At 49.1% G+C, this 16,047-nt stretch overlaps 1 protein-coding gene across 1 annotated transcript in view; it reads left to right on the top strand.

Annotated features, from left to right (window-relative positions):
- Positions 1 to 16,047, top strand: part of STK10 (serine/threonine kinase 10) — a 116,787-nt gene that overhangs the window by 11,835 nt on the left and 88,905 nt on the right. The window contains exon 2 of the mRNA XM_007171359.2: positions 11,932 to 12,096. Coding sequence (XP_007171421.1) covers positions 11,932 to 12,096 — 165 coding nt within the window. The remainder of the gene's footprint in view (positions 1 to 11,931; positions 12,097 to 16,047) is intronic.

The following is a 16,047-nucleotide window of genomic DNA, read 5'->3' as shown; positions in this document are numbered from 1 at the left end:
GTTGATAAGAGTACATGACCCCCAGTTTGTGGTGAAGATTGAGTGAGGTGAGGCTTAAAGGTGCCTGCGTGTGCAGGGAGTGGGTCGGGGGCGGTGGCCTGGATAAAGGTGCTTCCTTCCTCTGTGCCGTTGACCCCAGGCCACCCGCCCCCCCGTGACTCAGCACCCAGTCCTCTCCCAGTCCTCTGGGTAGAGAGAGCCTGGGAAAGGTGGGAGCAGGAGCCTCCAGGAGGCAGAGCCCACGTCACCTGTCCCACCTGCTTTATCAGTGATGCGCGGGGTTGGATTCCCCAGAACTTTTGAAGAACTGAGATCTGAAACCTCTCATATCCCCAGCCAAGTTGGGCAGGTTGCCTGGGTTTTTGGCCAAGGCCATGAGATGGTATCTTTGGGGCCAATCCTGTTCGGGTTTTACTTTTTTATTTGCTGGCCCAGAAGGATTTGGAGCCTCGGCATTTCCCTGCTGTGCCAGGATTGCGTGCCAGGCTTCTCCTCTCCAAGGGAGAGAGTACTAAATGCCCGTCTTTGGAAGCCACGTTACTCCTCTGCTTTTGTGCTTCATAATCTTTGCCATCCTTAAGTGTTACTTGTTCTGAAACTCAGCCGTTTCATTTGTCACTGAACTGAAACTTGGCCCGGCGATTATTGATCAGGAAGTGGTTTCCTCTCATTAACTGTGTTATGTCCTGGCCCAGTCAAAGGCTTTGGCTTTCCCAAGGTAAAGAGGGCCCATCTTCCCAAACCAGAGAACAGATTAGATTCAGGAATCTAAATGTGTTGAGGAGACAATGGACTTCGTGTCACTTTCCTTTCTTTTGTGTGGAGGGCCTCATTTCTCTCTGTTTACAAGGAGATACACACACCGATTCATTCATCCATCCATCCATCCACCCACCCACCCGTCCATCCATCCATCCATCTATTATTTTAAAATACTTATTGGCCAGATAGAATAACAGATACCTTGGTGAACGAGATAAACATGGTTTTAGGCTTTTGAAAACCAAAAATACACAGTCCCACTGAAGGCAGTAACAACCAATAGTCAACTGACTAACCCACGGTGGCTTATAAACTTTTTCATGTCACTGGAATTATCTCCATCTCCATCAGGAAACTAAAGTCTCGTTTCCTGTCTTCACCAAGGGCACGTAGCTGGTAAGTAGTAGAGTTGGAATTTGAACCTAGGTCCTGTGCTGTTTCCATTCCAGAAATCACTTGCTAGAAATTAGCCCATTTCCGGGACTTCCCTGGCGGTCCAGTGGTTAAGACTTGCGCTTCCAGTGCAGGGGGTGCAGGTTCGATCCCTGGTCGGGAAACTAGGATCCTGTATGCCGTGTGTTGAGCCCGAAAAAAAAAAAAGAAAGAAATTTGCCCATTTTTCAGTTTACTAAGTTGGGGATATTGGATGGAGTAGCATTGGTACTTGTAAAAAGAACTTTGTTGGGAAGAAGAGAGGCTGGTTGTTCACAGAAGCCAGCAACAAGGTAGGCTCTGGTGCCTTTTGGGAAGAAAGGAAGACTTGATGATTGTCTGCTCCCTAGACATACCTTTCATTCCTTTATCCCTCTCTCACATTCATCTGTTCTCCCATCCAGCTATTCATCCTCCTGGTCACTCACTCTCCTATCCATCTGTCAATCCATCCATCCGTCCATCAGCCCATTTACTCCTCTTCCCATCCATCCATCAGCCCACTTACCCATCTTCCCATCCACCCACCCATCTATCCATTCATCCTCCCACACACCCATCCTTCCATATGCCTTCCCTCCCACCCATCCTCCCATTCATCTAGCCACTTACCCATCTGCCTATCTGGCTAGCCATCCTCCCATCTTCCCACATACCCACCCGCCCATGCTCCCATCCATCCACTGGCTGTTCTGTTCCAGGCTCTCTGGGGCAGAACAAGATGAATCAGACAGGGGCTTAGCCTTTCAGAGCTCACAGCCAGGTCAGAGAGAATTTGTGAACACAGATGACTATGGTGCCAGGTGGTCTGGTGATGAAAGCCCTAATAAGGTGTGAAGAAGTTCTAGCAGGGCAGGGGGGCTGGGGGGCTGGGAACATTTCACGGAGCAGGCTGTGGTTGAGTTAGACTTTGTGGGATGGTTAAACACAGGTATGGCGAAGGCACTCCAGGTGGAGGAAAGAGCATAAAGAAAAGCATGGACGTAGGAAGCAGTCAGGCACTGGCTGTAGCAGGAGGTGAACGCAGGGGAGCGGTGGGATCCTGGAAAAGTGAAAGGGGCAGGTCACCAAGGCTTTGGGCCAGGGAACTTGGGCTTGATCGTGTCAGCAGCAGGGAGCCATTGAGGGTTTGCCCTAAGAGGGTCTCTGGTTAAAGGCAATGGAGGGAGACGTGGGAAAGGGGGATTGGCACACACAGCGGTTGGGTGGGAGCCCCTGGAGATTTCCCTCTGGAGGGCTTCTGAGGGGAAAGAGCACTGGGCAGAGAGCTGGACCTGAGTCGAACCCTGGCAGCCACTTCCTAGCTGTGTGACCTGGGGCAAGTCACCTTCTCTACCTGGGCCTTCGTTTTCTATAGGAGGAGGTGGCAGTACTTTGCATCCCTCGTGGACCCGTGCTGGCTAAGGTGGGGCGCTCCTTATCCTGCCTCAAGAGATCATAGGAGGTCTCAGCAGGCCTTTTTCATCTTGGCCCGTGGTGCCTATGGCTCCACTCTGCCCGCCCACTCATGCCCACCAGCCCGGGGGCGGTGGCAGCATCTGAGCCCAAGGCCATATCTGCCACCCATCCTGTCTGCAGCCCTCAGACCACCCTGTTTGAGTTGATGTTGGGCCCTTCTCCTGCACGTAGCCGGTTCTGCTGTGACGCTGGTTTCCTCCGGGGCCCGATTTCCTCCTTCCTTAATAGAGTTGAAGCCTTTCCCGCGATTGGTAACCGTCGTCACCACACAAAGATTAAGTGTGTTCAGGCAGGGATACCACAGCTGTATACTGTGGGGCACAAACCAAGCCTCTTCTTGGTTTCATTGGCCTGAACCTCATTTGACACATGCCTGGCCCAGCGTCCAGAATCAATCAGGGGGATGGGGAAAACAGAAACCTTTCGCCTTGACTGCGCCATTCTTCAGCTCTGACCCACCCGCCTGGGCTGCTCCTCCGACAGGTCAGCTGGGAGCCTTTCCTCACGCCTGCTGCCCAGCCAGGTTGCTAGGCGACCTCACGAGCATAGGATCACCACCCAATGTTCTTCTACCCACTTTCTGCGCTCAAGCCCTTTGCTTCTTCCTAGAGAAAGAAATGCATGTTTCTGAGGCTGGATCTGGGAGTGTTTTAGATGCTCTCTCACCTCTGTGAGAATGCCTCTTCTGCCAGGTGCAGCCTTGAGTGCAGAGCTGCCCACTTACCAGAACTTTCTGCAGTGATAAGACTGTTCTGTATCTGCTCTATTCAGCATGGTAGCCACTAACCACATGTGGTTATTAAGCACTTGAAGTGTGGTTAATGTAACTGGGGAACTACATTTTAAATTTCATTTAATTTCAGGTAATTGAAATAGCCACATGGGGCTAGTAGCTACCATATTGGACAGCACAGCTCAAGTGGGTTCCTGAGAGGAGAGAGTGCCCATCTCTGGAAACATTTAAGGCAAGATCTGGATGAACTGGTCAATTTCTGTGCCCCAACCCCAGTCTGTCCTCACCAGGCCCCCTGTGGGTAATTGCCAGATGTCATTGGGTGAAAATAACCTTTAGAAACCACTTGCATTCCTCATGCTGTGTCTCAGCACCTCCCTGTCCGGAGGCACACACAGTTTTCCCGGAGTTATAGCTTAGCTACAGTTTTATCATCCAGCTTTGTTTACTTATTATGGCTTAATTATTTTTTCTCTTTATTATATTATTTTCCTAGTTATCATTTTAAAGGGTTGCTTAATATCCCACTAAGTTAACCATCATCCTATAGTTGAACATTTAGGTTACTTCCACTTTTTTGCCATAATTATGGGCTAATGTGAATGTGATCCTAGTACATGTCTTCTGTTGTCTTTTTTGGAATTATTTCCTGACCTTACATTCTCAGGAATGAGGGCTAATAGGCTTAAAAGTTATTTTCAAGGCTCTGGAAACTTATTGCCAGTTTTCATCTTTACAAGGTTGAATCTGTTTATATTCTTGTCAGTAATCAGTTTACGCATTTTACCACCGGTTTGGTTACCAGCAGTAGAGGTGGTCATTTTTCCTTGCCTTTTTTTTTTTTTTTTTTTTTTGGCCGCACCTTGTGGCATGTGGGATCTTAGTTCCCCGACCAGGGATCAAACCCGTGCCCCCTGCATTGGAAGCGCAGAGTCTTAACCACTGGACTGCCAGGGAAGTCCCTTGCTTTGTTAATTTAAGAAGTGTAAAGTGATCTTCTCCGCTTTTTGGGAGGAAGAGTCTTGGCAGAAGAATCCCATGGTTTCTGTCTGCCTGTGGCCCGTTAGTAACCACGTTTCCCATCTGGGTCCCTGATCCTAGATTATCAGTCAGGTCCTCCAAGAGGCCTCAGTGAAGGTCACTTTGTAGGTCATGGTGCTCTTAGGAGTGAAGAGCGCCTCGTTACACAGGTGTTGGATGGTGAAGTATTTCCATAGGTGTCTGCTCTCTGCTGTAATAACCTCAGCGTTGGGGAGCTCATTTCCTTTTTGGTGCAAATGACAGTCATCCAAAAAGGAGTTTGTTGGCTCCCTGAGGAAAGTCTAAGGGCAGATCCTACCTTCAGGATCAGCTGGCTCCAGGTGTTCGCAGACCCTCAGCATCTGCCCTCCTCCATTTGTGGCTGGTCTCGTCTTCCCTGGTCTTGGCCTCACCCTCAAGCAGGCTCTTCAGAGGGGTGGCAAGGTGGGCTACGAGACCCTCCAGGCTTCTGTTCTGCCAGTTTAGCAACCCCAGAGAAAGCAAAAACTTATTTGCTGATAATTTAACAGGAAAAAAAAAAACCCAAAAGCAAACCAAAAGACCACTCAGGTACGACCCTGTTGGCTTGCCACTGGCTGTGACTGAGAGGGTCAGGACTGAGTGGCTGGGCTGGGCTGGGCTGTGTGCCAGGACCAGGTGGGCTCAGCAGCGCCTCATGAATCCCTGGCACTGAGACTGAAAGAGAGACGGCTCCCAAAGGGAATTGGAGTTGTGAATCCGCAAGGGAAAATGGATGCTGGCCAGTTCCCCTGCCGCCCCGCTTTAGGATTCATTTCCAGGCAGCTCCACCAGCTCCCAGGCCTGAAGTGAGCTGTGCCACAGCAACGCGCCCTCCCAGGCCCTTCTGCTTTTGTGCTCTCATTTACTCTGTTTCGGTTCTACAGATAAGGCAGCTGTCACAGATCAGACTCTGGGCACTGCATGACCTTCACAGACTCAGTTTCCCCATCTGCAGACTGGGAATTGGGAGTTGGGGCTTGGGAGGGGCGGCTAACGTTCCTTCTGGTCCCTGAGTTCTGTGATATCAGCCCTTTCCCTGGAGGAGGAGGGAGGGACACAGTGGTCAGCCTGCAGCCAGGAGGGAAGAGGAGGGCCTGGGGGCTGTGCCCAGCTGGCCGTCTCTGTGTGGTTGACTTTCAGGAAGCTCCCAGTCCCTGACTGGGCTGGCTGGGCCCTTTGGGTGGGGCAGGGCTTCTTCTGGGAGGGTTGTTCCCACCTCCTTCGGGCTGGGCCCTGTGCCGCACAAGGGGGAGGATTGTTCCCACAGAGGTGCCTGGGCAGAAAGCACAAGTGGCCACTGTGTGTGTTCTCTCAAGGGTGTGGGCTGAGGCGTTAGTCATTGCCGGCCAGCGGTGGAGGGCTGGGTGGGCGCTCCCCCTGTCTTTTGCTGGACCCCAGTCTTGCCTCAGCCGGTGGGAGAGACGGACGTCAGAGGCCACAGACGGCCACTTGTTCTTCATATGACTTCTTGCCTATCAGCTCCTGTGGGTGCCCCGTCCACGTGGACCACCCTTAGGTTTCCAGTACCCACCCACTCCCCAAGATGCCCTCACATCAGACCCTGGAGAGAGCTTGGTTATCATTTCCCCTCTCTCCTATTGCACAGAGGGGGATACAGAGGCCCAGAAAGGACCTTGGCTGAATTTACAGGCACCTCTGGCAAAGCGGTCATGGACTTTGAAGTCACACAGGCCCCAATTCAACTCCCAGCCCTGCTATTTTACCTGCTGTGTGACCTTGAGCAAGTGACTTCACCTCTCTGAGCATCAGTTCTCTTATATATATATAAAACGAGGCCCTTAATAATAACACCACCCTGTTGTAAAAATTAATTGAGGGGATCTAGCAGTGTCCTCTCGGGCCCTCTCTAGGCTCTGCTACTTTGGAGCTAGTTTCATTTTCAGGCTCCCCTTGGGAGCACGATGACCTAGAAGCTCCAGGACTGTGGTAGGCAGTGCTGGAGGCTAGCAGTAAAGGAGGGCTTGGGGCAGCAACTGTTCTGAGGTTGCATTTCATTAGCTGACTTGATTACGTGTCTATCCCTGAACCAATCACTGTGGTTAGAGGGAATGCAGTGTTCTGATTGGCCGGCATAAGTCACCCGCCTGCTTCTAGATATGGTGGTGGAATCAGCCCCGTTACAGCTTAGGGACTGGGAATGAGAGTGGGTTGGCTCCTCTGAAGAAAAATCAGGGAAGGGTGAATTATGCTATGGGAGGACAATGATTCCAACCTGCTGATTCTCCCTCTAGGCAGAAACTCTTCACTAGAAAAGTGCCTCACACATAATATGGACTCAGTAAATAATGGTTGAATGAATGAATGAATAGAATTAAGCTGATTCCTGCCAGCCTAGTGTAGTAAAGAGAACACTGGACTGGGAGTCAGGAGACCACCACAGCTCACAATTCTGGGTGGGTCCTGATAGCTCTCTGAGCCTCAGTCTCCTCATCTGGGAAATGGACATGATGGCTGGCACCTGCCTTAATGACTCTTGGGCAGATTAAATCCTGGCAGTTTCAGTCCTCCGCAGCTGCCAAGCGCTCTGACGCTGAGAGGTTGCTATTGGCTTTAGCAAAGGGAGATGGAGCAGGGAACACTGGGCACTTGCCAAGAAGTGCGTGCTGGGAAGTGATTTGGAGCTCAGGCTCTTTGAGCCAGGCAGGCTTGAGTTTGTATTCAGCCTTCACCTTCCCACTTGCTGTGTGACCTGAGACACTCACCGTGCCTCTCTGAATCTCAGTTTCCTCATCTGTAAATTGGGAATGCTGATATTTGTCTCTAAGGGCTGCCTTGAGGATGAAATGAGAAATTCCACTCAGGGCCTGTCGCAGCAGACAGTGAGTGCTTAGACAGTGTTAGCTGTTTTTATCTTCAGCCATCATTACGTTCTCTGTGGCCTCAAGGTGATAGATTGCTGCTGTCACCCACAAATTGGCACTTGCCATCTACCTCTACAAGGATTAAATCATGAGCTGCTGCAGCTGCTGTCTTTCAACAGCCCCTGAAAGGAGTTCAGGGTGGAGAGCAGAGATGAGGCGCTCTGTGCACTGGAAAAAACTAGCAGAACAGGTCTTCAAATAGTTAGATATTTTCAGAAGACAATTTTACGAGCCCAATTCTTGTATCTCCTCATATCTAGAAAAGCACTAAAATCCTTCATGGTGACGTCTGCTCCTCGTGACTAGCAGTAGCTTTCATGAGACTAGCAGAAACCTGCAAAAAATATGTGTTTGATTGCATGTACTCCCCCTTCACCCAAATCACAAGTATACTGACCTTCCCCCCTACCTCTTTAGGGCAGTTTCTCAGAGCTATCTGAAATGCTGTCTCCTGGGCTGTAGTCCTCGTTTTGCCCCAAATAAAACTTAGCCCACAACTCTCATGTTGTGCTTTTTTTTTTTTTTTTTTCAGTTGACACTGCCTTAACCAGGCTTTTAGAGAATTTAATTTGGCCAAGTCGCTTTATGTACCACGATTGCTACCAACCCCTTTCTGGCAGGCCCTGGGTCTCTGTGAAATCTGAGTGAGGTGCTGGGCAGCGGGTGATTCTCAATGTTGATGTTGGCACCCCGCCAGAGGCTGGGCCCCATGGTCAGTGCTGCCTTTCAGGATGGAGGGCAAAACAGGTTTTGTGCGCTCCTGGAAAATGGTCCCCGCCTGGGCCTCACCTACCTTCAGGAGAAAACAGTCCTTTTGAGGAAACCCAGGAAAAGGTGGCTGCAGCCTCCTTCACCAGCTCTCAGGAGTGAAAGGTGAACTCAGCTCTCCCTGTGCCGCTGTGGCTGGGGGGCTGGGAGGGCATCTTCAGGGTGGTTGCCTTGGTCACCTGGCCCTAGCTCTGGCCACCCACTAAGCCCGCTCCTGTCTTCTCTGTAAAGGAGCAGAGTGGGCCTTAACTTCTCTCTGGATTTGGAGAGGAGGAGGAGAATGAGTACTGTACAGTGTGGAAGGATACTTTGATGGTCCTCTAGTGGGACAGGAGAAAATCAGCTTTACAAGAAATGAAAAGGCGGGTACATCATCAGTTAAGTGTGTGTGTGTGTGTGTGTGTGTGTGTGTGTATGAGTGTGAGAGACAAGCCCAAATGCTAAATCAATGAGTTTCTAAGGCATTCTGAACAAGCTTTCTAAACTGAGTTCAGGGGGGAGGACCCCACTCAGGTAGGGCCGAGTGAGCAGCATGAATTCTAGGACAGGGACTGACCTCGGAGGAATGGCCCCGCATGAAATTCCCTTCCCCGAACGGAGCTCCTGGGCCAGATATGGAAGGTTCCGTACACTGTGGCCGCCAAGAGTGCAGACCCGGGAGCGGGGCTGCCAGCGTTCCAGATCAGCTCTGTCACCCAAGTCGCTGGGACCCTGCCTCAGTCTCCTCATCTGTACGTGAGATAATAATTGCACCTACATGGTAGGGTGGTTGAGGAGATAAATGAGTTAGCACAGGTTGAAGTGTGGACCAGGGTCCCTTGCAGAGTGGGTCCTTGACAAATGTGAAACCATGATTGTCACTGCTTGGGACTTGGGGACTTTGCAGCTCAATTAGCAGAAACATTTACCTAAACTGGGAGTAAATTTACAAATGAGCGTATAAATTGCCTATTGGCATCACTCCCTTCCAGAAGGTTCCCTAGCGGGGCTTGGCGCCCCCTCCCAGTTTCCACCCCCCACCCCCCATAAGCTCACCGTCTCGCCACAGGCAGTAGAGGGGTGGGTCTCTCCAGCTGGCCCTTGAGCTCCTTGAGGCCAGGAGGAGGGTCACTGTGTCTCTGCATTGCGAGTGCCCTGTGCAGGGCTGGCCTGGGGGTGCTCTTGCCTGTTGGCATCTGGCCTCAGAGGCTTCTGAATTCTGGAGATGACAGGGGGACCTTGTGTGATAGTGGAAAGCCCTCGGAATCCTGGAAGTTAGAGGACCCAGATTCACATTTTGGTGCTGCCTCCCTAGTTCCAGTCCCGTCCCCTCTCTAAGTCTGTGGAATGGGGTGTCACATGAGCTGATGTGAATGCCGGTTGTCATCCACAGGGGTACTTGGGCATGCGGGAGCGACTCAGCCATTGGCGTTTCCAGCGGATCAGGTGGCAGAGTTGTCCTGTTAGGCGAGTGGCGTGCGGTGCTGTCCACAGGAAGGCACCATGGTGGAGTTCAGGGTGGCTCATTTTTTCCGTGCTTTCCACACCAGACTGCTGTCCAAAGGCTGCAGACGAGCAGCTGGCTTTTAGGCCCATGTTGTAGGAAAGCATGCTCTCTTTTAACACCGGGACACCTCCCATCACCAACAGCAGCATGGTGGGTGGGTGCTCCCAGCAGCGGCCCCCGAGGCTCACGGGACCACCTGGGAAACAGTGGGCCCTGCACCCTTTTCCTGGGCACCAGCTCATCGTGGGTGAAATTGCTTGCACTATTACACGGTTACTTCTTGCTCGCTCTCAGTTTTTAAAATCGTGGTGAAATATGCATAACATAAAATTGACTGTTTTAGCGAATTCTAACTGTACAATTCAGTGGCATTATGTATGTTCACAGTGTTTGTGCAGCCTTCCCCACTATCCATTTCCAGAACTTTCTCATCATCCCAAACAGAAACTCTGTACCCATTAAACACTAACTCCCCATTCCTGCTGGTAACCAGCCCCTGGTAGCCTCTATTCTACTTTCTGTCTCTATGAATTTGACTACTTTAGGGACCTCATTTAAGTGGAATAATGCAATATTTGTCCTTTTGTGACTGGCTTATTTCACTTAGCATAATGTCCTCCAGATTCATCCATGTTGTAGCTTGTGTCAGAATTTCCTTCCTTTTTAAGACTGAATAATATTCCATTGGATGTATATATAGTCCTCCCTCGGTATCCCACGGGGATTGATTTTGGGACCCCCCGCAGATACCAAAATTCATGGATACACAAGTCCCTTATATAAAATGGCATAGTATTTGCATATAAGCTATGCACATCCTCCTGTATACTTTAAGTCATCTGTAGATTACTTATGATACCTAAGTCTATGTCAGTGCTATATAAATAGTTGCCAGGTACGTGGCAAATTCAAGCTTTGCTTTTTGGAACTTTCTGATTTTTTTTTTTTCTGAATATTTTTGATCTGCAGTTGGTTGAATCTGAGGATGTGGAACCCAAGGATGCGGGAGGGCTGACTGTACCTCATTTTGTTTATTCATTCATCTGCTGATGGACACTTGGGTTGTTTCCACCTTTTGGCTCTTGTGAATAGCGCTGCTATGAACATTAGTGTACAGATACTGCTCAAATCCCTGCTTTCAGTTCTTTTGCAAACATACCTGAGTGGAACTGCTTGGGCCATAGGGTAGTTCTATGTTTAACTTTTTGTGAAACTGCCAAATTCTTTTCCACAGTGGCCGCACCATTTTACATGTCCACTAGCAATGCACAAAGGTACCAATTTTTCCACATCCTCACCAACACTTATTTTCCGTTTTTAAAAAATTATAGCTATCCTCATACGTGTGAAATTCTCTCTTTTTCATCAAATAAGAAACTGTTGTTACGACCAGGTGAAATGCATCTAGGAACTACTTCCACTGTAACTGGTGGGCACTAAAAACCCTTTTCATTTTACTTTATTTATTTATTTTTGGCTGCCTTGGGTCTTTGTTGCTGCACGCAGGCTTTCTCTAGTTGTGGCGAGCGGGGCTACTCTTCGTTGTGGAGCATAGGCTCTAGGCGCGCGGGCTTCAGTAGTTGTGGTGCTTGGACTTAGTTGCTCTGTGGCATGTGGGATCTTCCCGGGCCGGGGCTCAAACCCAACCCCCTACATTGGCAGGCAGATTCTTAACCACTGTGTCACCAGGGAAGTCCCTCATTTTACTTTTAATGTATGTGAAATGATGCAAATAAATGCACGAAACATTCTATTAAAGTTTTAAAACAGTACAGAGAGAGTGAAAGTGTCCTTTGAATCTGTCCCCATTTCAGGCTCCTCCCCAGCCTGCTGTCAGGCAGTATCTCTCCAGAGTTTTCCATGCAATTATGTTCATGTGTGAGCATTTATAAAAGAGTAGTTTTCCATTTTTTTATATAAAAAGCATCATACCACTTTTTTTTTTTAAACATCTTTATTGGAGTATAATTGCTTTACAATGGTGTGTTAGTTTCTGCTTTATAACAAAGCACACCACTTTTATTGTTCCGTGACTTGGATCTTTTACTGAACAATAAACAATCTTTCCCTGTTGTTTCTAGATCTATGCTGCTCTTGTATTTTTATTTATCCTATAGTATGGGTGTATTGTACTTAAAATAATTTATTATTAACCACAGAACATTGTTCCTCATGCATGCCCTCCTGAGCTGACATAATGAGCGAGCACTGGCCATTGTTGAGAACAGCGTACCTCCTACTTCAGCCTCTCATCCGCATCTGGACATCTGGCCTCTGTTTCCCACTCACGTGGGCCTCTCTGAGCTGGCCTCCAGGGGTCAGCTTCCTGCCGACCATGGCTGCTGACCTTCCGTGTCTTCACTTTGCAGGCCAAGAACAAGGAGACAGGTGCCTTGGCTGCCGCCAAAGTAATTGAGACCAAGAATGAGGAGGAGCTGGAGGACTACATCGTGGAGATTGAGATCCTCGCCACCTGTGACCACCCCTACATCGTGAAGCTCCTGGGGGCCTACTACTATGACTGGAAGCTGTGGGTAAGCTACCACCGCCTGTCCCCTTTGGCTCCCATGGCCTGGCGCCACCGGACCCTGCCTGGTTCTAAGGGCCTCAACACTTTCTCAGCTTCTGCTTTGAGGGCAAGGGCTGGGGCAAGGACAAGGTGAAGCTGGGGGGCTCTGGTTCCCCTGCCCCCTCTTTCTGCAGAGCCTCCCCACTTTGGGGGCCAGGGGTAGTGGTTTGGAGCGGGAAGGAACTCTGAGACTCTGCTGCCTGGCCTCGAATCCCAGCTCTGCTTGGATAACCCTAGGCAAGTTCTTAACCTCTCCTTGCCTCAGTTTCCCCATCTGTAAAATGGGGATGATAACAGTACCTAGCTCCCTGAGTTGTTCCTGGGATTAAATGAGCTAATTTATGATGGGTGCTTGGAAGAGTAGCTGGCACATGTCAAGAGTTCGCTGAGTGTGAGCTGCTTTATGATTTGTTGTGGTGGCATCGTTATTACTACTGCTGCAGCTGCTCCAAGGGGATGCCTTTCAATGGCAGCACTAAAGGGAACCCTTTAATAGCCCCCACTCTCCGTCAGCAACCTCATATTTTTTTTTTTTTTTTTTTTTTTTTAAATTTTATAGCTACTTTATTTATTTATTTTTGGCTGTGTTGGGTCTTCGGTTCGTGCGAGGGCTTTCTCTGGTTACGGCAAGCGGGGGCCACTCTTCATCGCGGTGCGGGGACCGCTCTTCATCGCGGTGCGCGGGCCTCTCACTATCGCAGCCCCTCCCGTTGCGGGGCACAGGCTCCAGACGCGCAGGCTCAGTAGTTGTGGCCCACGGGCCCAGCTGCTCCGTGGCATGTGGGATCTTCCCAGACCAGGGCTCGAACCCGTGTCCCCTGCATTAGCAGGCAGATCCTCAACCACTGCGCCACCAGGGAAGCCAGCAACCTCATATTTTGAGGTGCACAGTGCAGATACAGCTTCAATCCCCACCTTCCCAACTCAGCATCACCCTTGGAGGAATTCCGGGGTGCCCTGGTTTTCATAGAGCGTGCCCTGCAGAATGGCTCCCGCATTGATGTTCTCCTAGTATTAATGCCTCTCAGTTTATAAAACCCAAACTTCCTAGAAGGTGCATGTTTCCAAACTCCCTTTTCAGCCAATGTTGAGCCCGTAAAACATCATATTTACGTTCCTAAAACTCAGCATAACATTTGTAGCGAAATGATGTACAGGAAGTCTCGTGAATTCTAGATGTAACTGGAAGACTGTCAGAATCACATGTAGACGGTTTGCAAAGGGAGCGAGGGTCAGTGGGGCCTGGGCATCTCGGAATGTGCCGGATCTGAGAGAGAGGCCCAGGCTCGTGCTACTGCAGTTACCGGTTGTTAATAATGATTTGGTGGTCAGGAGGGGATTTTTTTTTTTTTTTTGGCGTGGCATGCAGGATCTTACTTCCCCGACCAGGGGTCAAACCTGGGCCCATGGCAGTGAAAGTGCCCAGTCTTAACCACTGGACCACCAGGGGATTCCCAAGAGGGTATGTTTTAAGCATTGGACCTCCTATCACGATAGTTTATCATGTACAGGGAGAGTGTTACTATGTGTTAGTTACATTTTAGGAAATTAATGAGGAGTCTTGAGTTGACACGTCATGATTTATAATTTTTCCCATTTGAAATAATGCGAAATAGGCTCCAAGTTGATTCTTTTTGCACAGAATGCCTGATTTTGAGGAACAGAGCTACTGATGCTTAATGGGGAAATCTGTGTTTCATTTGAGAAAAGGATCCTGTTATTTAAGAAAACCAAAGGAGTGGTTTAGAAACCACTGTCAAAGTTCATCCCTCTCATTTCACAGAAATGAAGGAAGCCAGTGTCCGAGGGGGGTGAGAACTTGGCGCCCCAGCTCCGCCCAGAGCTCTGTCCACTAAAACTGGGTGCCCCGCAGTGGAGGCCAGCTTTCTTTTGCTTCTCTGAGCATCTCCTTGGGGAGTCTTCTATATTTATTTATTTATTTATTTTTTTATTTATTATTATTTATATTTGGCTGCATTGGGTCTTTGTTGCCAGGCGTGGGCTTTCTCTAGTTGCAGCGAGCGGGGGCTAGCTACTCTTCGTTGCGGTGCGCGGGCTTCTCATTGCAGTGGCTTCTCTTACTGCAGAGCACAGGCTCTAAGCGCGTGGGCTTCACGAGCTGTGGCACATGGGCTCAGTACTTGTGGCTCACGGGCTTAGTTGCTCCGCAGCATGTGGGATCTTCCCGGACCAGGGCTCGAACCCGTGTGCCCTGCATTGGCAGGCGGATTCTTAACCACTGCACCACCAGGGAAGCCCGGGGAGTCTTCTAGATGTCACTGGGGGGAATAAAACCACCATCACCTGACTGTCAGCTGTGGATTTCAAAGCCTTTCCTCATCCACTGTTTCTGGGCACCTTGGAAGGTGAGCCGGGCAGGGGACTGGTCACCCTTTTCGGAAGGGGAGGGGACAGACGCACAGAGAGGGCAGGCTCTTTGCTCATGGTCACATAGCTGAGGCCCAGGAAGCTGAGCCTATGCATTTCTTCTGTCTTGATTCATGGAGCTGCCTTTTAAAAAATTTTTCTTCTTTTAAGAAATTAAACAAATTTAAAAATATATGGCTATCAGAGGAAAATGAGAGTACACAGAAAAGCAAATACAAAAACAAAAAAGATTAATACCATCCAAATCTTTACACCAAAGATAACCACTGATAACATTTGGAATATATTTTTCTAGACTTTTTCTATATATACACACACTCATAGTTATTAAAAAAAGATGAACTTACACCAAACTAGTTACTTCACTTTTTACCCTTTGTATTTAAGATATATTAAGAACAACTTTTCACGTCTTAGGGAAACAGCTGCATCTTCATTTTTTTCTTTTTCTGTAGAATTCCATCTTCTGACTATTGAGCATTTAGGCCGTTGCTTTTTTGAAAAATTTTAATTGCTGTTATAAGCAACTCTGTGATGGACATCTTTGAATTTTTGTGTTCTTGCCTGAGAACCTCTTTAGGAGAATTTTTAAGATTTTTAAGTGTCTATTGCCAAGCCGGTCTCACAGAGCCACTTTTTTTTTTTTTTTAATTAATTTATTTATTTATGGCCGCATTGGGTCTTTGTTGCTGCGTGCGGGCTTTCTCTAGTTGCGGTGAGGGTGGCTACTACTCTTCATGGTGCGCGGGCTTCTCATTGCAGTGGCTTCTCTTGTTGTGGAGCACGGGCTTCAGTAGTTGTGGCATGTGGGCTCAGTAGTTGTGGCTCGTGGGCTCTAGAGCGCACGTTGAGTTGTTGTGTCACAGGGGCTTAGTTGCTCCATGGCATGTGGGATCTTCCCGGACCAGGGCTTGAACCCGTGTCCTTTGCATTGACAGGTGGATTCTTTTTTTTTTTTAAATAAATTTATTTATTTGTTTATTTATTTATTTTTGGCTGCATTGAGTCTTCATTGTTTGGTCTTAGTTGCTGCACACGGGCTTTCTCTAGTTGCAGCGAGCGGGGGCTACTCTTTGTTGAGGTGCACAGGCTTCTCATTGCGGTGGCTTCTCTTGTTGCAGGGCTTGGGCTCTAGGTGCATGGGCTTCAGAAGTTGTGGCACGCGGGCTCCGTAGTTGTGGCTCGTGGGCTCTAGAGCGCAGGCTCCAGTAGTTGTGGTGCATGGGCTTAGTTGCTCCGCGGCATGTGGGATATTCCAGGACCAGGGATCGAAGCTGTGTCCCCTGCATTGGCAGGCGGATTCTCAACCACTGCGCCACCAGGGAAGTCCTGGCAGGCGGATTCTTAACCACTACGCCACCAGGGAAGTCCCCAGAGCCACTTTTGATATTATACAAGTGAGTTTTTCCATCAAACCACCTACCTACAACACATATGCACACCCACCCACCCATCCATCCATCCATCTATCCTGCTGTCCATCAACACAATCTTCATTGAATTGCTGATTACGTACCCATTAAGAAAA

This window comes from Balaenoptera acutorostrata, chromosome 2 (assembly GCF_949987535.1).
Source record: "Balaenoptera acutorostrata chromosome 2, mBalAcu1.1, whole genome shotgun sequence".
Classification (NCBI taxonomy): domain Eukaryota; kingdom Metazoa; phylum Chordata; class Mammalia; order Artiodactyla; family Balaenopteridae; genus Balaenoptera; species Balaenoptera acutorostrata.
This window is presented reverse-complemented; position numbering and strand designations above follow the sequence as displayed.